At 47.7% G+C, this 19,743-nt stretch overlaps 1 protein-coding gene across 2 annotated transcripts in view; it reads right to left on the bottom strand.

The window, feature by feature from the left end:
* Window positions 1–18,275, bottom strand: part of GPR55 (G protein-coupled receptor 55) — a 37,688-nt gene extending 19,413 nt beyond the window's left edge. Inside the window, exon 1 of one of the 2 annotated variants that reach the window (XM_082689797.1) lies at window positions 18,060–18,275. In XM_082689797.1, coding sequence (XP_082545923.1) covers window positions 18,060–18,078 — 19 coding nt within the window. In that variant the 5' untranslated portion in view covers window positions 18,079–18,275. Of the gene's footprint in view, window positions 1–15,297; window positions 15,354–18,059 lie in introns of those variants that run through there. The other variant, XM_082689799.1, reaches the window with a different exon arrangement.
* Window positions 18,276–19,743: the final 1,468 nt, after the last annotated feature.

Here is a 19,743-nt window from a genome sequence, read left to right as displayed (position 1 = left end):
CTGAGGGATGATGACACCCCAGATGTCTGTTCATTATTTTCTCTGTCGAGAAGTTGGTCCTTCTTAATAGGCTCCTAGAGGGCCACAAATGGGGGGTATATCACTTAGCCATCAAAGGGGGTTTTGCCCAATTAGTTCAGTCCCCACCCAAGTCCAGAATCATTGGGCTGGGTGTTGTGGTCTTTCCTCAGATCTTCATGACTCACAGCCAGAATTACGCACACCGACCCTGAAACACACACACACAGTCATAGACACACAAGCATGTGGGTATGCACCTCCCTCCCACACACGTGCACATGCAGAGACACACCCTAACTAGAAACACCCACACAAACACACACACACCACAAACTCATCCAAAGATACATGTGCAGAGAAATCAGAACCAAGTCACTCCACATGCCCGCAAGGACACACACACACATTAACTCTCCCATACACACACTCACATTCAAATACACATATTTGGCTAATCACACAAAACCCATAGACCAATCATGCAAGTGTGTAAGGAGATCTAAAGTCAGAAAACAACATGTGCATGCGCACGCACACACACACACACACACACAGACCTAACACTCTCAGATGACCAGTCCCGAATCACACACAGATTTTATGCAGCTCTGCCCAACCATACAGCTGACCCACGGCCTCCTGTCCCTGCCCATGACCACGGTCCCGGTGTCCCAAGCACCCTGTGCCAGAGCCCTCAGCAGGAGAAAAGGTGGCAGATCATTCAAGAGGCTCCTGGAGAGGAAAGAGCCAGGGGGCAAATTTGGCCTGAGCCAGTGACAGTGACATAAAAAGTCACCTTCCTGCCAAATGGCTGAAAGGGGAAAGCCCGCACACCTCCCACCACCGGAGGATGCAGCTGGAGAATTTGAAAATGTTCCTGCAGGCTGCATTCCAAAAGTCTTTTTGTTCTCAAAGAGCCCCCAACTTAATCAAAACAATTAAAGAATGAACCCTATGGAGAATTACATATGAGAAGTGAACAACGCAGTGCTTATGAAAGTGAAACATTTGGCTAATTAGGATGTATCTTGCATGAAAAAATTGTATTTGATGTTTAGCGACACGGAAAAATATGTGAGTTATATCATAGCTTTAAGAAAATAAACTTGGATGGAATTTTTTACGAGGATTACAACGATGCCAGTAAACAAGCAGTCAACAACGGGAAATAGGAAAGATAATGCAAGTGATGGGAGGAAATTCCCTGTTCCCAGACTTCTGCAAAATGGGCAAATAAAAATTAAATCTAGCTAGCAACAGAGAATAAGCTCCAGCGTTTAGAGATACCTTCTTTGTAGAAGCAGAAGGAGTCCGGTTTAGCGAGTTTGATGCTGAGGGCACACCCTCTTACTAATTTGTCAATTTGGAAAGATCCAGCTTTATGTGGGATGTGGCAGTTCACGGATAAAGCATTAATGAGAACCTGCGATGTGCATGTAATTGGGGTCACACAGATGAATAAAACTTTCTTTAAACCCTAAGGCTTCTTGGAGGAGATGGTGCTGGAACTGAGGTTGGAGGAGACATGGAAGGACATGTGGATTCCAGCAGTGGTTAGGAGACCAGGGGACAAAATGAAGCAAGGAGGGGGCTTGTGAAGCCAACAGTGTCTCTGGGGCTTCTTACACCAGGACTATATTGGTCATGGGAGAATTCATAAGGAGAGGCAGCATGGGGCTTCAGGATGGGGCTTGGGGGGGGGGGTTCCACTTTGGACCCAACGGTTTGGAATACCCCAAAATACCACCCACTCTCCATGGAGCTATAGAAGGGAGAGTGGTCAGAGTAAAGATAGTGGAGGAAGCTTGCAGGTTTGTAGAAAATAATTCATAATGTAAGAAAATAATCAAGGAGCTAACTCCAGGGAAGAGAGCTAGTAAAGGGGTTGGTGGAAAGATTGGAACCCATGAAGACAGAAAGGAGCTGGTCAGAGGTAGAACTACCTGTCACAAAATGCAAAGGAAGGGTCAAGGCATAGGGCTAACCAACATGTGAAAGAGTCTTAAAGGTGAGAAGGGGTCTGTACAAAGTCTTGGGAGAGGACATCAAGAACATTTCTTGACAATGATGCCTTTAAAAGTCCTACCCACCCAGAGCACCAAGGAGAGCATCAAGAAATAGGTTTCAGCTTACGGAAATCAACTGTCTATAAACACTTGGAGTCCAGCATGATCCCGAAAGATAAATTGGCCAAAGCTTATCATAATATAAAAATGAATTACTAGAACCTTCCTTATCAGCCAAGCTACCCTGGGCTTATTAGGTGGTTTGGCTGGAGACCAAGTGGTAAGTAATCAATATTTATGATGATTCCCTCATATAGGTAGTTAACTCTTTGGTCGAAACTGAGCCAGATCTCCTACACCCAAAAAAAGGTTTCCCTGGTTTTCCTTGTGCCTCTCTAGTCTCCCAAGTTTATTAATAAATTTTAAAACACATGTTAACAAATTAATCACAAATTTAAAAAATTTCAAATTGGTTTCGTTGAAAAAGATGGCCCTGATTCTAGGTTGGGCCTTCCAACACAGACTGGAAACATTAAATAAAAAGTTAGTATATAATAATTTGTAAATTTTTGTGTGTGGTTCCGGGTAAAAATGTGAGTCATTGAAAAGTCTTGTTCTGGGTTGTTAAAAAAAAAAGGGAACATTATGTGGCAAAAATCCTCATCTAGAACATTAATGCTAATGTCTCAAAATCTGTAAACTATGCAGTGTAGATGCTGTTGAAATGGCCAAATAAAATAGAGAATTGACCAAGGAGAGCAAGATGCTTGACTCCTTTAGAATTTGGTGAGTCATTCTCGTCTTAAAGTTCTCGGACATAAAGAGTATAATACAATGCCTGGCACACATTACTCCAAAAATATTAGCTGCTATTATAAGAAAGGATCTGTTTACGGATAATAAAACTAAATTTAAACAATGCAGACTGTAAAGGGAATTTAAATAGAGAACTGACCTTACTACAACAACTTCTCACAGTAAATAATTAGCCCTTTATGTGGTATTTTGTCTAAACGGCTTTAAGTTTGACCTATAATTACAAGGTACTGAAATCCTAAGTTTATATCTTAGCTCCTTAAAGAAATTGTAAAAGACCTTGGAATTTATTTAATTTAAACCTACCTTAAGAATTACAGTATAGGGGAGCCTGGGTGGCTCAGTCGGTTAAGTGGCTGCCTTCGGCTCAGGTCATGATCCCAGGGTCCTGGGATCGAGCCCCGCATCGGGCTCTCTTCTCAGTGGAGAGCCTGTTTCTCCCTCTCCTCTGCCTTCCACTCTGCCTACTTGTGCTCTCTCTATCTCTCTGTCAAATAAATAAATAAAATCTTAAAAAAAAAAAAAAAGAACTATAGTATAAAAATGAATGGCAGTGGGCACCTGGATGGCTCAGTCCGTTAAACCTCTGCCTTTGGGGCACCTGGGTGGCTCAGTGGGTTGAGCCGCTGCCTTCGGCTCGGGTCATGATCTCAGGGTCCTGGGATCGAGTCCCGCATCGGGTTCTCTGCTCAGCGGGGAGCCTGCTTCCTCCTCTCTCTCTCTGCCTACTTGTAATCTCTCTCTGTCAAATAAATAAATAAAATCTTAAAAAAAAAAAAAAAAAAAAAAAAACTCTGCCTTTGGCTCAGGTCATGATGTCAGGGTCTTGGGATCCAGCCCTGCATGGAGCTCCCTGCTCAACAGGGAGTCTGCTTTTTCCTCTCCCTCTGCTGCTCCCCCTGCTTGTGCTATCTCTCAAATAAAAGAGTAAAAATCTTAAAAAAAAAATGAATGGCAATTGTTAAAAGCAATATATATTTAGATCAATTATGTAGGATCGTAGGAACAAGTCACTTAAACTTTCTGGTTAGTTAGACTAAATCAGTAGTTCTCAAAAGTGATGAAGCATTGGCATCACTTCAGAAATTAGAAATGCAGATTATCAGTGCCCCTTCAGACCTACTGAATCAGAAATTCCTGGAGACAGACCAGCAATCTGTGTTGTAAGGAGGCCTTCAGGGGATGTTGATGCATGCTCAAGTTTGAGAACTGTGGAACCAGCTGATCTGTGAGGTTCCTTCCAGCTCTACCATCTGTGGATCTATGAATGGGAAACGTGCCCCAGAAAGCTTACCATATTCCAAATTATTGATCCTGACAGCATTAAATACTTGATTTCAACAACAACAACAATAAAAATAAATAATTGGGGCAGGGGTACCTGAGGGGCTCAATGGGTTAACCCTCTGCTTTGGCTCAGGTCATGATCTCAGGGTCCTGGGACTGATTCCTGCATCAGGCTCTGCTCAGCAGGGAGCCTGCTCCCCCCCCCCCCGCCTGCCTCTCTGCCTACTTGTGATCTCTGTCTGTCAAATAAATAAATATAATCCTTAAAAAAAAAAAAAAAAACAACTGGGGGTGGGAGGCCATGTAAGACATCACGTAAAAAGCTGGTCAGGCAAGGACCTTCTGAACAGCCACCTGAGGGAGTGAGGCTGTCGAAATGGGCTTCATATGGGATCGGTTTTCTTTATCATAGACCATGTAATGCTGTTTACTCCTTCTAAAATACGTAAGAAGTACCAAGTTCTCTTTCTATAACCAGATGACCAAAGGACAGTTGAGCCAGCCCTCCATACCTAAGCCTTTTGCCCTGTTCTTCTATGGATTGGTTTGAACAAGTATTTTATATTGCTTTGGAAAATCCTTGCTATTTCCTGAGAGCATCTCATCTGTGGGAAGGAAAGGCAGGGCAGCTTAGCTGGTGCTGGGGATACTGGAATCAGGAGGAGAGTAAGTGAAGATTTCAGGTACTCCTATGGCTTAATTCTACGAGCTCTGGAAACTATGAAACTCTACAGAATCCCAAGCAGTAGGCAAAGGCAGGCCTTGGAGGAGGCCCATGGCACTGGGGCAGCCATAAGCTCTCCATAGAATCTCAAGACCTTGTATCATTTCATTCCCCTTGAGCCATTTAAAAGGTACCATTTTGAGTGGAAGGAAATAGACCTCCAAGTCTAATCATTTGCTCATGAGAAGAACCTTGATTGCTGGTGTATCTCTTCCGGGTCTCAGTAAATCACTCCCAGTTAAAGCAGGAGGGCCTGACCTTCCTTTAGAGCTCATTAAACATTGCCCCCAAATAGCACTTGGGAAGGAAAATCGGCTACGACATGACTTCCATCACACCACCCAAGGTTGAAAGCATCACGCACCTTGGAAGCCTGTCTTAAGGGGACAAGGTGCAAGATGGATAGCGATGGACCAGCTACCAATGAGCCCTTTTTAGTTGTGGGTCTTGGCTGAGGCTCTGAGAACCCAGTGCTTACACTGCCCCGGGCAAGAGCCTGGGGTGCCCTGGGTGAGAGAGTTCCTTTCCCATGGATCCAACTAGTTGGGTCATTGGTTTCCTTACTTGGGAGGACATTGCACAGCTCTGTCCTCGGTCAGCCCTGTCTGAGATGCTGGTGCCCAGGGGAGGAGAAGGTATCACAAAGGTCATAGCGAGAGGGGAGGGTCCACAGGTGGGAGGTGATTTGGAGCCTGGGAATGCCAAGCACTAGATGTATCCCAGAGAAGTTCCCAAACCGAAAAGAGCACAAATGCTCCAGGGTGATCTGCACAGAAGAGGCCCACTTCTGTTGCCCTATGAAGACTTCACCTCCAGGCTACCCAGCTCCCCAGGGCCCCAGAAATCCGGACTTTGGTGGGGGGAGGTACGTCTGGGGAGAGATTACTACTCCCACCACAAATAAATAAAGAGGAAAGCACCCCACCCCCAGACAGCTCCCTGGACTGCCAACCCCACCCAGCAGCGCTCAGAGCTATGTACAGCAGACCCAGGGTCAAAGGGTCTTTCTGGGCTCCGGAAAGAGCCAGTCTCCCTACCCTTGATCTAGCGGGCGCCTCAGATTCCTGCCACACCTGGCCTAGAGGATGCAGAGGGCTTGGGGAAGATGGGGCCTCCCAGGAGCATGTTCTTTGGCCTATGCCTGGACCAGGGCCCAGTAGAGGTTCCACTCAAGGTAGAACTGAGCCCCAGAGAAGTTGCTGGGCTCAGGAAGGATCTTATGGAGGGGGTCCTCCCACTCTGCCTGTCTCTGCACTGGCCCCTGGCATTAGAATGTAGAGCTCAAGGTTGGGGTTTTCCAATAGACCGCATTCACTTTACAATCATCTGCAAACCCAAGGCCATCAGCTAGAGGAATCTGGGCTCCCCCCTGACCCGTAAATCCTAGAAAAGAGGCACCAGTCTGAGGGTCTGTCTTCAAACCATGAACTTTCACCCCCACAGGAAGGCCATTATCAAGACTAAGAAGTCTAAGGACCAAAAGGAAGTGTAATTCTGGAGGCTGGCCATGCCAGGCCATGCCCCACCTTGAGGAGGGCAGGGAGCTTGTGTTCTGCAAGTTCTTGGGGGTCAGCACTCCCCATACTTAGCCAATACTCACCCTCCTAGAGGGGGCATGCTGCTGCTTTGGGGCCACCCCAGTTCAGGGTGTCTGGCCCATCTGGTCAAACAGAAGAGTATAAACATGGGTGCCCCCCATATCTGGCTGGTCCAGCCTTTTCTTGCTTCTGTCCTGGGTGGGAGAAGTAGCAGCTCTGGCTGCACGGGGGCCTACGGGGAAAGGAGTCATGGAGAGCATGGAGGCCATGAGGCCCAGGTGGCTCAGAAAAGCCCCTCCAGTCAGCCTTCCCCTCTTGCTGGAACTCTCTTTCGCAGCCTCCAGCTGCCCCCAGGGAAGCTGTGGGAGCACAGTCCTCACCCAGCAGGATGCTGAGGGCCAGCTTCAGGCACAGAGCTGAGCAGTTGCCCTCTGAGGGCCCAGGACCCACAGAGAGCAGGGTGCTCTCCTCAGCAAGGGTCCCAGCCCCACCTCCCAGGGCTCCATGGGCCCAGCCCCTTGCACCAGAGCTTCACCCCTACTCCCGCTGCCACAGCCCCCCTCTGCCAAAGGGAGCCCAGGTCCCTGTCTCCTGGGGCGGCTGGCTTCAGGGAATGGGGTAAGTGCCAGGCACCATTGCTCCTTCTGAATAAGGTGGGGGTTATGCTTGGCCTCAGGGAGGGGAACAGCCCTGCAAGGAAATGTACCCTGAGTCCACTGAGCCCAGCCATCCCCTCCCAAGGGGATCTCTGAGAGCCCGGAGCAGGGGGCAGGCATGGACACAGAGCAGTTTGTCATGTTTTCTTGGCCTGTGGACTGATCCCAAGGAAGGGCACCCACTGGGTGACCCACGCAGGACACTCACGTGGCTGAGAACTCACTGGGGAGATGGGGGGTGCCACGGGGCTGCCCCACAGTGACCAGGCACGTGCTGCTCCCTAAGCCCAGCAGGTGAGGGACCCCTGGGGCTCCCAGAGAGGTAGGTGCCCCCTGGCGGAGATGCCAGGCCCCTGGGCCGATTTGCAGGATGGCTCAAATGTGGGGAGATGGTGGGAGGTAGTGACTCCGTTTGGTGGGCGGGGGAGTAGGAGCAGCTGACCAGTCTGGCCAGGTGGCTGGAGGCCAGTGCAGGACCAGAAGGGAGGCCCAGGCCAAAGGCAGAGTGAAGACAGAGAGAAAGGCCAGGCAGAAAGGGGGGAGGCAGGGTGGGGAAGGGAGGCCGGCAGGGTGGGGGCTGCAGGGGCCTCCATGGAACCTGTGAGGACAGCGGGCCCTGTGGGCTTCCCAGGGAGGGGAGGGCCAGCAGGTGAGAGGTGAGAGCTTGGCTGTGTGAGCTGGGCCAGCAGGGGGAGGGCCAGGCCCAGGGCCCAGAGTGGGGGCCTACAGAGGGCAGGGCTGGAGGGCAGCAGGAAGGGGGAAAGGGACAAGGAAAGGGCAAAGGGAAGGGAAGATAGTCGACCAGGCCCAGTGGAATAATAATAACGCTATTCTTCTTCCTCGCTGCCAGGGAACAGGAGAGAGTGTGACCCAGGGCTCGGGAGTCTGCCTACCTCTGTTCCTTTAGGATTGCTCAGGTCCTTGGGACCTCGGAGGCAGAGAATTCTGGAGAGAGAGACCTGGAAGCCTTGCCTGCAACACAGCTGTGCCCATTGCAGAGATGAGTAAACTGAAGCTCTGTGGGGTCCCGGGCCTCAGTGCTCAGGCTGAAATCAGGTGTGCTCATCCCAGGGCAAAGCCACTCTACAACCTGAGCCAGCCCATGTGAGGCTCCGTACGGGACACCGGAGACAGCATCCTGGCTGTTTCCCTCCAGGGACACTCCCTGAGAGCACCGCCCCACCTTCCTGTACACCCCTTCCCTGTGCCGGGAGGCCCCCCACCATGGGGGAATCAAGAAGCTCAGCCAGTCCCTGAGCTTGGGTGCCTGTAAGATGTCTGGACTCAGCAATTCCCTGCAAGGACAGGGGACCCATATCTGTCTCTGGGCATCCATGGCCCGGGGAGGCAGGTACCCTGACAACAGAGATGACAGTGGAGTCAAGAAGCAAGAGCCTGGAGAGATGAGCACCCCTTGGGCTTTGTGCTGGCACATGATGGCCAGGCAAGGGGTGCCTCAGGCTGCCCCCTATCTCCCCAACTTCCTCCCCCAGGCCCAGTAGTGAGAACAACTGAGAAGAAACTTCGAGAGGACCCTTTCTGTCATTCGTCACTCACACAGTAACATCCCTCTGTTGCCGGGGTTCCAAGACAGACCTCAAGAAACCTTCCCAGGACAGTGATGGAAATTACCAGAGACTGGACACCAGCCCGCGGCGGACCTGATGGGCAAAGGGGTGAATCAACTTCTCTCCCACCTGCAACTGAATGGTTTTTCCTCGAATTTCTGCAAGCTTTACAATCAGAACTAGAGAACTTTGTTTTGGGGGAGCTAGTGGACTCTCCTCGCAGGAGCAGCTGACCCTGAAGTCTCTCCTCTAGATCTTTTTGTCTCTTAGCAAATGCCCGAGGAATCCTGAATCCCTCCGACCTCCCCCAGGGTCATGCGCTCTTCCACCATCCACCCCCCGCCCCCACCATGGCTCTGAGCCACGGTCCAACAATCTCAAGGCCTCAGGGCCACTATCTTTCCTCTGCCAGCTCTTCACTGACCTCCCCACCCCTCCGGACCCACTGACCTCATTAAAGGGGCTCCTTGCAAACAGCCCAAGATGCTGGCAGATCGTTGAGAAGGAGCCCACAGAGGGAGCAGCGCCCCAAGGGAAGGGTATGACAGAGACCCCAGTAAGCTGTGGGGATCAGAGAGCGAGGATGGAGGGGTTGCTCCCCCTGCCCAGGTAGAGACAGGGGCAGCCTGCAGAGATCCCAGCAGCCCAGCCCCGCATGGGAGCACTTGTCTGAGCCCCACACACCACAGGGGGGAGGCAGTGGGAAACCAAGAAGTGCCTCATCCTATCACCCCAGGGGGTTCTACTTTAGGGACCACAGAGGAACCCTGATCTCGTGAGGGGGGAGGAAGTCACTGATCATCCAAGTTAGAAGAAATGGGGACGGGTTAAACGCCACCCGTGGGAGCTGACGGCCTGGGCCACGTGGGGCCAGAGCATCACTGCGGATGTGACTCAGCATGGATCAGAGATGTCCCAAGGACCGGAGGCTGACCAGCCCCACACTCCCCACACAGCCTCACCCCCGCACGCATGCAATCCTGGGGACAGAGGAGAATCCCGAGTTAATGGAGGTTGGGAGTCCTCAAAACAGAAGTGAAGTCCGAGAAAACAATGAAGGCGTTGTGGTCCCCTCATGCCTGAGCAGGCATGTGAGCAGGGACGTGTCCCGGCCTCATGAGCGTGAAGACTTGGATCCCTGGGGTTGGAGGGGTACCCCACAAGTTTGGGGGTGAAGGGAAGAAAGTTTGCAGAGGGGACTAGAGGGGACACGGTTCCCATAACCACTGCGGTTAGCTCAGAGGGAAACATCCACAGCCCACAGCCGAGATGACTAGGCCTCGGCACGAGAGTTACTCCTCAGAGCGAGAGTGAGCATGGCTAGCGTGAGTGGGGGCCCCCCCGAAAATGACTCAGCGCCGCATGACATCAGCCAAGAGGTTCCGACTCTCTCTCAGGAGTGGGAAGAATGTACCTGAAGGCTCTATCACACATTTACATCGGGCTTGCCCATCACGACTCCTCAGGCACAGGCCACTGGCCCAAAGGCGATACAGAAGGCCCACTGCCTGTAGTCACACGGGGGCTCCTTCTAGATGCCCTGCGCTCGGCCTTCAGATGCAGCCCCCCCAACAGGCGCTACCTGGTGCAGAAGGCAGATACCCGCACAGATAAGATGCCCCCGTATCCTCCCCCGCGTTCTCGCTGCACAGCCGGAACTTGCCCCATCTTCCTCCAGCAGGAGCGTGCCTGCTGACTCAGCCCTCCGGCTCTCCTTTGTGATCACTGATCCTGGTCATGGCAAGCGGAGAGAACCCTAAAGAAGAGGGAGGCTCAGGTGATCCGTGCAAAACAGAGCAGGGGGAGAGGAAGGCCTGGCCGAACCCATGGTGGGGGAACTGTTGTTGGGAGGTTGGGATTTGAGAGGGAGACCCAAAGCGGGAGGAGGGTCAGGAGGCAGGTGCCTGAGTGTGGAGTGTTTCCAGGGGACCAAGTGGGGAGAGGATCCCAGTTATTTGCTGTGCAAGGAGCAGGTCCTCTTAGATCAGTGACTTAGTTGCCTCAACAAACCAAGGACATGGAAAGAAAGGAAGGAACAAAAAAGACTGTTAAGAAAATGTAACGCACTTCCCTCCAAAGATGCCCTCATTGGAGTCCTGACCTGGTTCCAATAAACCAGCTGTAAAAAGACACCTTTTAGACAACTAGGGGGAAATCCAAGTATGAACTGACTTTTAATTTTATTTTCCATGATGATGGAACCTGGTGGTTGCATTAAAAAGTGTCCTTAACTGGGACACCTAGGTGGCTCAGTCAGTTGGGCATCTGCCTTCAGCTCAGGTCATGACCCCAGGGTCCTATGATCAAGCTCCACATCAGGCTCCTTGTTCAGCAGGGAGCCTGCTTCTCCCTCGGCCACTCCCCCTGCTGCTGCTCTCTCTCTCTGACAAATAAAATCTTTTTAAAAAATGTCCTTAAAAGACGCACCCTAAAGTATTGAGCTGAGATGTCTTGAGGTCACTGGGAGTGGATGAAGGGAAGAAATCCATGGAAAAGTTTGGTGGGGGTTGACTGTGGTGGCAGCTGGACACACTGTCCCCAGGGAGGTGGGGTGAGGCCCGGCTGCTGACCACACCTGGACCAGGCTGCAGCCGGTGAGGTGGGGGGCACTTTCTGCTCTGGCGGCAACACAAGCAAACAGGACTGGCCCCCCAGTCCCTTGGGGATTTCCTGGGCCAGTCAGGAGCATGGCGGGTGGGTATTCAGTGTGGTTCTTTAGAACTCTACTTGAGCTCCTTGAGATGCGCTCCCAGACTGAACACCTTAGTCACCTATGTTAGTGACTCTCACAAAGTAGGTCAGAACCGAAGTAGCTTCATACCTAACTGGCGTTGACCTCATCTACTGTTAACTTTCCCATCGCTGATTTTTGTATATTCGACTTTCCAACAGCCTCATCACCCTTGGCCACCAGACAAACCAACACCCTCTGCTCCTCTCACACCCCCCAACCAGAGAAAGCTATTTGCTGTCCAATGGGCATTTTGAACTGTCACCTGGAACCCCTGCCTGGCAGCCAGCATCCGATGGTGCATCTGCCCCCTTGGCTGTGCTGCCGTAGTTTGGGGACTATCGCACTGAAGTTAGCCTTTATTGGTTTATGACTGTGAATGGAAAAGTGAAAGCATTGACACCAGGGTAGGAAACAACAATGCCGGGAGAGGGGAGTCATGAGATGTGCAGAAGCGGCCAACCTTGAACTTCAGCCAGCCGTGCCGGGGACGTGAGCCAAGCGTGCCCCGGTGTGAAGGACAAGAACCCAATCCCAACGCTCGGGCACAATCCTGGAAGAGTGCATCTAATCTAAGTTGCACGGTGTCAGTAGGGATTTCCTTGTACTTTCAGCTCATGGAGAACCAGGACCATTCCACATTCCCTCCCCTTTTCCCACTCACACGGAGTCTGTTGCTGGATTTGATGTCTTTGGGGTTTTTAGTTTGGGTTTTTTTAGTTCATTGTACGATTTACAGTTTATTTGAAGAGTCTCATGGAAGGATCAATTCATACTGGTTTTTTTTTTTTTTTCTGTTCTCCCTTTCCTGTACTCCATTTAAAAGAGAAAACCTCCTTTTTTTCCCCAATTCTGAGTTTTGTCCTTTTAATCTCTTCTTTCCCTCTTTTATTTCTTCTGCTCTTTCCATTCCTCTTCCTCATGTTTCTCTGGTTTTTCTCCTTTCCCCTTCCCTAGCCAAAGCTCTCATAACAAAAGTGGCACAGATAACAATACCTTCCCTTCTTCGTATGTATTGAAATTTTCTCATATCTAAATAGAGATTTAACGACATTTAAAATAGGCTTTTCATTATTACTCACCCCATTTGAAGGGGTAATGTGTATACTTTAAAAACCCATCTTCACATGTAATCAAAGAACTGAAAATGAGGTGGTTATTTTTTTTCATGTTATATTGGCAGAAATTTATTAAATGGCAATTCTTTGTGCTGGCAAAAGTTGAGGGAGAAGGACCTTCTCAGATTTCTAGAAGGCAGTTTGGCAACATGTATCAGAAACCTTAAAAACCGCCTACACTTTGACCCCAAGGAACATAAACATCTATTGGTTCCACTTTGTGCCAGATGCAGCTTGGAATGGCTTGGAAACTAAGAAGTGAGAGTTAGAAAGAACATTTCCCCCTTTCTTTGGGCCCTGAGAAGATTAAATTGGGGACAGAGGGGGGTTACTGGACTTCAGATAGAGACGACAGGGTCAAAGGTGAGTCCTCTATGGGGCAGGGAGGGGGAAGCCTGGGGGAGAGCAGCTTGGGTGCCAGGAGCCTGAAAACCTATGGTGTTCCAATTGGAATGCCCTCCTGTTATCCCCACGCCTTCAAGAACATAAAATGAACAGGTACAGCCTTGCTTTAGTTGTGAGATCTAGAAATCTAATAGACTTTCGCCATCCCATGAGGTCTAGATGAGATGAGTTCCACTGGACCTCAAGGGTCTGGGGAAGAGGGCAAAGCCCTTCCTGGGATGCCCTGTTCCATGGACTGCAGACAGCCAAAACCCTCCCAGCTTTTCAGCAAGTTCCCAGGGCAGGGGTAGCTGACACCTCCAGGACCCCCTCTGGCCACTATGTTTGTTAGCCTCTTTGCAGAGATCCCCCAAGACTTCCTGCCTACAGGTAGTCATCAGTGTCCTGGGTATTTCTGGAGTTTGGAGGGCTACATGGAGATGGGGAGGATTCATATTACAGAAACACAAATTTTGGCTTCTCAGCCAAGCATTTCCCAAGCTAAAATGCCTATGGGCACTCTATTCCTAGGGGACATCCTCAAGTCTTCTTCCACCCAGGCCACAGCCTCTCGCTGTCAGGCTCCTCTCACCCCACTGCTTTCCTGGCCTCTCTCTGTCTCTCGAGCCCCCGAGTTGTGGCCTGGGTTCATGCTGACTCCTCCACCCTCGGGCCCCACCTTCTGCCCTAACAGTTGTCCAGATATCTCTCTGGCTAAGAGGAGTGTCAGTGCCAGTTGTGACAGTGATGTTTTCATCCTGTTTTAAATGAGCCTTGGGGAATTTGGGCAATGCCTAGGCCCACCCTTGGGTTACAGGGCTCAGGGAGAATGGATACCCCAAGGAAGCTGGTTCTGAGGGGGTCAGAAGTGAGGAATGAGAAACATCAGCTGCAACCAGGAAGGTTTTGTGGATCATCAAGCACTCCTCAGGACTTGTGAGGTGGGCAGAATAACGCCCTCCCCCAAAAGATATCCTCATACTAATTCCCAGAACCTGGGAATGTGTTGATTCATGTGGCATCAAGTCATGTGGGAATCAAGGTTATAGATGAAATTAAGTTTGCTAATCAGCTGTCCTAAAAATAAGGGGATTAATCTGTATTACCCAGGTGGGTCCGATAATCACAAGAATCCTTAAAAGCAGGAAAGGGAGACAGAAGAGAAAGTCAGAGGGAACTTTGTTCCTTGTTGCTGGCTTTGAAGATGGAGGGAACAAATCAAACCAAACCAACCAACCAACAAAAACTCCTCCAGGAACTTACATCCCAGGGAGAGAGGAGAGACAATAACTAACTACCATCATACAAGTTCAGTGACAGGTGCCAAGGAGACAATTAGAGCAGAAAAGAGTAGATGGGGGTTTAAATTTGAAATAGGATAACTGGAAAAGGATTACTGACATGGTGAGGAAAGACCTGAGGAAGCCTGCTTCAGTTCCTTGTTTGTAACGTGAGCACGATAATAATGGCTTTTACCTCATCAATCGTCGTGAGGATCAATTAAGTTAATACACTCAAAGCATTCCGGTTACAGCCTGGCCCGTTGTAAGTGCTTTACAGATATTAGATATTGCTATAATCATCACTTTAACAAAGCTTTTTTGAAGACTTTAGGGTTTTTCCAGCATTCAGTTTAATGTTGGGTATTCAAGGATGGCCGAGTGACAGGCAAGCCAAGATGGTCTTTCAAAAATCATAACACAGACATCACTAATCAACTATCACCCTCTGCCTCCCTGAGCCAGGAATCTGCCTTAATATCATCCTAGAACCAGTCTTCATCAAACAATTGGAATGGGCAGGTGAGAAGAAATGAACGTACTATCCCTTGGAGCAGGTACTGTTAGAGACGGATTCATCTTTTGAATTCCCCCCATCCTCCTTCCCCATTTACTGTGTGAGAGTAATTTCCTCTGTCACCAAGAGCTGGCATTCCATCTCATTCATCCTTCCTGTGACATGACCATCTCCATCTGCTTTGAGTAGCAAAGAAAAGAATAATTCGTAGTCCGCTATTGACAACATGTAAGACAATACAAACCAACCTAGACACTGTCAGTTGTCTATTTGTTATGTGTTATTTCTTTAGGGATCTCCCAGAAAAAAAATCTTAACTTCCTACTTTCTATGTTTCCCTGATGTGATCAAAGGTCTGAGTCATGGTTTACGATCACATGTGACAGGGAGGTCAGATGTTCTTGGGAAGGAAAATAGCTTTCACACAGACTCTTTGTTTTTCCCAGATAATTGTGAAATTTCCACAACATGAACATAGGGGTTTTTTCATTGCGCTCTTTCTTGAGCCTGTTCGAGGCAGTCCTAGTGTCCATATATAGTAGAGCATTTAGTCGTATTACAACTCTAGTAAACATTAGCTCAAGGGAAATCTTCTTGGAACTGTAAAGCAAGACCAAATATAATTCAAGTGTACAGGATGGTTATACTTACCTTTGTGGACCAGATGTCCATAAAGAAGACGCAAGAAAATGTGGCCAGAAAAGATGACGCCTATGTCTTCAAGCCAGACACTCTCTCATTTTCCTAAGGAGGAAGTTCCAATGCCTCAGTCCTTCGGAAGTCTTGTCCTAGCATTCATCTGGAAGCTGTGTTTTATTACAAATTTTTAATTTTTTAAAATATTGAACTTGCAAAAGAGGAGATCTCATGGTTGGCTTTGAAAGACTAATACTGATTTACCCTTCACCAATTTTTTCTAGCTACACATATCTATGTAAACCACACCTTTTTCTGCTGAATGCTTTGAAATTAGTTGTAGACATAAGATTACTCTCACCCCTAAGTACTTAGCCTGCTTCTTAAAAAAAAAAAAAAAAAAAAGGGATGACAATTCTCTTACAGAATCAAAATACCATCATTGCACACAAGAAAGGTAGCAGGGACACAATCATATTATGTCACAGACAGTCCTTTTTCTAATTTCTCCAATGATCTCCTTAAATTGGAGTCCTTTATATCCTTTTTGAAAAAATTATCATCTTGAATACAATTAAGGTTCACACACTGTTTAATGTATTTTCACGTAGAGTTGTCCCTCCATTTTTGGTTTTTCATGATGTTGACGTTCTTTAAGAATCTTATGGACTATTTCCCAATCTCTGTTTGCATAATTGTTTCCTCACGATGTAATTCAGAGGAACTATTTGGGGCCAGATGCTACTGGAGGTGATGCTATGTCCTTCCCTAATAGATCACATCCGGAGGCACAGAAAGTTAGTCTGTCCCACTATTTATGAATCTGATTTTGATCATTTAGTTAAGGTGAGACCTCTCCCCTGTCCTTAATACATAATCTGCGAAAAGATTTTTTAAAGAATTAAGTTAATTTTTCTTTCTTTCTTTCTTTCTTTCTTTCTTTCTTTCTTTCTTTCTTTCCTTCCTTCTTTCTTTTTTAAGATTTTATTATTTATTTGACACAGAGAGAGAGAGATCACAAACAGGGAGAGAGGCAGGCAGAGGGGGAGGGGGAAGCAGTCTCCCTGCTAAGCAGAAAGCCCAATGCCAGGCTCGATCCCAGGACCCAGAGATCATGACCTGATTGGAAGGCAGAGGCTTAAACCACTCAGCCACCCAGGTGCCCCCGAAAGGATATTTTGATACTGTGTAAACATCTCGTACCCAACAGCATTTCATTCAATGGCTTTAGCATCTGATGATATTGACGGAATCCATTATTACGGGATTCTGCAGAATGGCAATTATCTGATTTTATTACTCCTTCTTTCTTTATTAGCTGGCATTCCTCTGTGAAGACAACCTGAAACCTGGGTCTCTGTCATACACTCCATTTAAAACAGCAGGAAATCCTCTGCTGGAAGCCAATTAAGCACAATGTACTAGGTGGTCTCTAATTCCTTCTCCTCATTCCTCTTTCCCTTCAACTGCTCCCTGTTGGGGGCTTGGTGCCCAGTGCTGTATAAAGTGCTTTAGGTACACCAGATCCCTGAATTAACTCCCAACCACCCTGGAGGCTAGGTGGGAGCGGTCTCATCTCACAGAGGAGGACACTGAGACAGAGAGAAGCAGCTGGCTCAAGGTCATCTAATAAGTGGTGGACCTGAGATTTGGAACCCAGACACGTTTGAACAAAAAGGCTATATTCCAGCCGCTTTCCTGAACCACTGCGTTATCCTTTTTTTGCATACACATAGAACAATTCAGGCAGTAACAGTCCTTGATTTTTATTGATTCCTAGAGAACCCTTTCTCCTTCCCCCTGAGTATTAGCCGTGCACAGTAAAAATTCCGGAGGAGTAAAAAGAGTGACCATGGGATTATGGATCATTTTCCTTTTCCTCTTCATACTTAGCTGTATTTCCCAGGTTTTCTACAATGAAGGTGCATTGATGGTTTGGTCAAATATCTAGTTGTCAGATTCAGAATGGCTCTTCCTAGGAGCAATCTGTCCCTGTTGGAGCCAGGCTTGGGTTGGACACGTGGATACCTGTCTGGGCTTAAGTGCTAGTAAGTGGCTATTTAGTGACATAGGTGATTCACGCTACACCAAACCAACTGGGGAAAGAATCTAGTCCAACTGATAGTCCATTTTCCCGAATCCTAATCACAGGATTAGGATTTGTACAAGATGGCAGACAACCACCAAGGACAGAGAAGACTGAGGCTTGGACCTCAAGTTGTTTACAAAGTAACAGCAATACAAGAAAACACACCAGAAACACTTTTGGAGAAGGACAAGATAAGAAAAACTTGGCAACAAGAAAGAGCAGTGGCCATCATGTCTGAAGGTCAGATAGGGAGAATTACCAAGGCTTCAACAGATTTCTAGAGGGAGAAGTCAAAATCACAGACCAGAAAGTCATTACTCTGAGTTTGTAAGATTCTGACCCTTTATAACTTTCTCATGTTTCTTATTTTTGTTACTCCACATCTGTTTCCTGATAGTCTTCAGCAAAGGGGGGGGGGTGTGCCTTTAAGAAGGAAGAAAAGAATTATTAGTGGGAAGATAATAATCGTGACAACAAACTGTATAATTCTGAATAACAAAAAGCCTCCAAAAGGCAACTCTCATGCATAAAGAGCTTGGGAGTCAGTTCCTTCCGTCCTCACAAGAAATGAACCTGAACAAACAAAAATCAACAGCTTTTCTTAGATCCATTGGAGAACTGAGGTCATAGAGCAACACACCAGCCTGAAATCTGGCGGGTAAGGGGAATACAGAGAAATGTGCCTTACCAGGAGCTGAAGCTGCCATTGGAGCCCACAGTCTGTAGGAACAGGAACACTCGAACGGTCTGATGACTTGCCAGAGGCGGAGTGTGGACTAACCTGACAGCTAAAAATCCCCGGAGTCCCAAACTTGTCTGGGCTTTACTTCCAGAAGCTCCACCAGGCTCTCACTGTGAAGGTTCTGGACAAAAATCTCCATGCGTCAACCAAGTCAAGGGGAAAGTAACCATTTTCAAACACACTCTGGGGGAATGTAACCATTTTGAAAGCCAAGAGCATTATGTTCTCTTTAATAAAGGCATGAATCCAGAGAAACTGCCTTACCAGACCCTTATCTTCCCTGGGGGAAGGGCAAGGAGACAAGGACAACTCCTCCAGCCTTCCAGTCTACTTTCATCACTCATCTGTTCCTGTAGGCTGTCCACCCCTTCCTTTAGACCCCTTAACACATTCATCATAGTCCTTTTAAATTCCCTGACAATTCCAAAATCGTTGTCATAGCTGAGTCTGGTTCAGATACTTGCTTTGTCTCTTCAGACTACTTTGTTGCCTTTGAGCATGGCTTGTAATATGTTGTCGAAGTTCAGATGTGATGTATGTGATAATAGGACCTGAGCTAATCAGACTTTTAGAACAGGGTTTTAGGTTAATCTGATGAGGATCTAGGCTGTGTTTAGTGTTTGCTGTAGTTGTTGGTGCCAAAGACTTCAGTTTCCTCTAGATGTCTATTTTGTTTTATTTTCCCTCTCTTCTGTTGTTTTGGGTTTCCTTAAGGACCCCATCTTAAATAGTCTGTGCCTTGTGGCTCTCTCAGTCATAATCCACTTTTTATTTTATTTTATTTTTAAAGATTTTGTTTATATGTTTGACAGAGACATGCAAGAGAGGGAACACAAGCAGAGGGAGCAGGAAAGGGAGTAGCAGGATTCCCACTGAGCAGGGAGACCGATGTGGGGCTCGATCCCAGGACCCTGTGATGATGACCTGAGCCAAAGGCAGATGCCTAACAATTGAGCCACCCAAGTGCCCCCATAATCCACTTTTATAATACTGGAGACTGTTGATGTGGCGGTAAGTGTAGTGAGTAGAGTAATGTCCCCCCAAAATTCAAGTTCACTTGGAACCTCAGAATGTGACCTTATTTCGAAATAGGAACTTTTGCAGATGTAATTGCTCGCGTTAACTATGAGATCATACTGGATTAGTGTGGAACCTAAATCCAATGACTGGTGTGCTCATAAGAAGTGAGCACACATGGATACGCACAGACACATAGAAAAACAATAAAGATACTCTTGAACTGAAGAGCACCATCAATCAGCAGGATCCAGTTGGCATTTATGGAATATTCCCCCAACAACAGCATAATACATACATTCTTCAAGTTCACATGGAACAGTCACCAAGATAGACCATAACATCTGGGCCATAACACATATGTAAACAAGTTTAAAAGGATAGATATCATATAAATTATGTTCTCAGACCACAGTGAAATTAAACCAGAAGTCAATAACAGAACAACAGTGACAAAATCCCTAAATATTTGGAGATTAAACCACACGTTTTTAAATGACATATGGATAAAAGAAGTTTCAAAAATTATTTTGAAAATATTGTACATGAAAATGAAATGAAAACTTACCAAAATTTGTGGGATGCAGCAAAAGCAGTGCTTAGAGGAAAATTT

Source organism: Mustela nivalis (genome assembly GCF_964662115.1).
Source record: "Mustela nivalis genome assembly, chromosome: 11".
Lineage (NCBI taxonomy): Eukaryota > Metazoa > Chordata > Mammalia > Carnivora > Mustelidae > Mustela > Mustela nivalis.
Note: the sequence above shows the minus strand (reverse complement) of the source record. Positions and strands in the feature narration are given on the sequence as shown.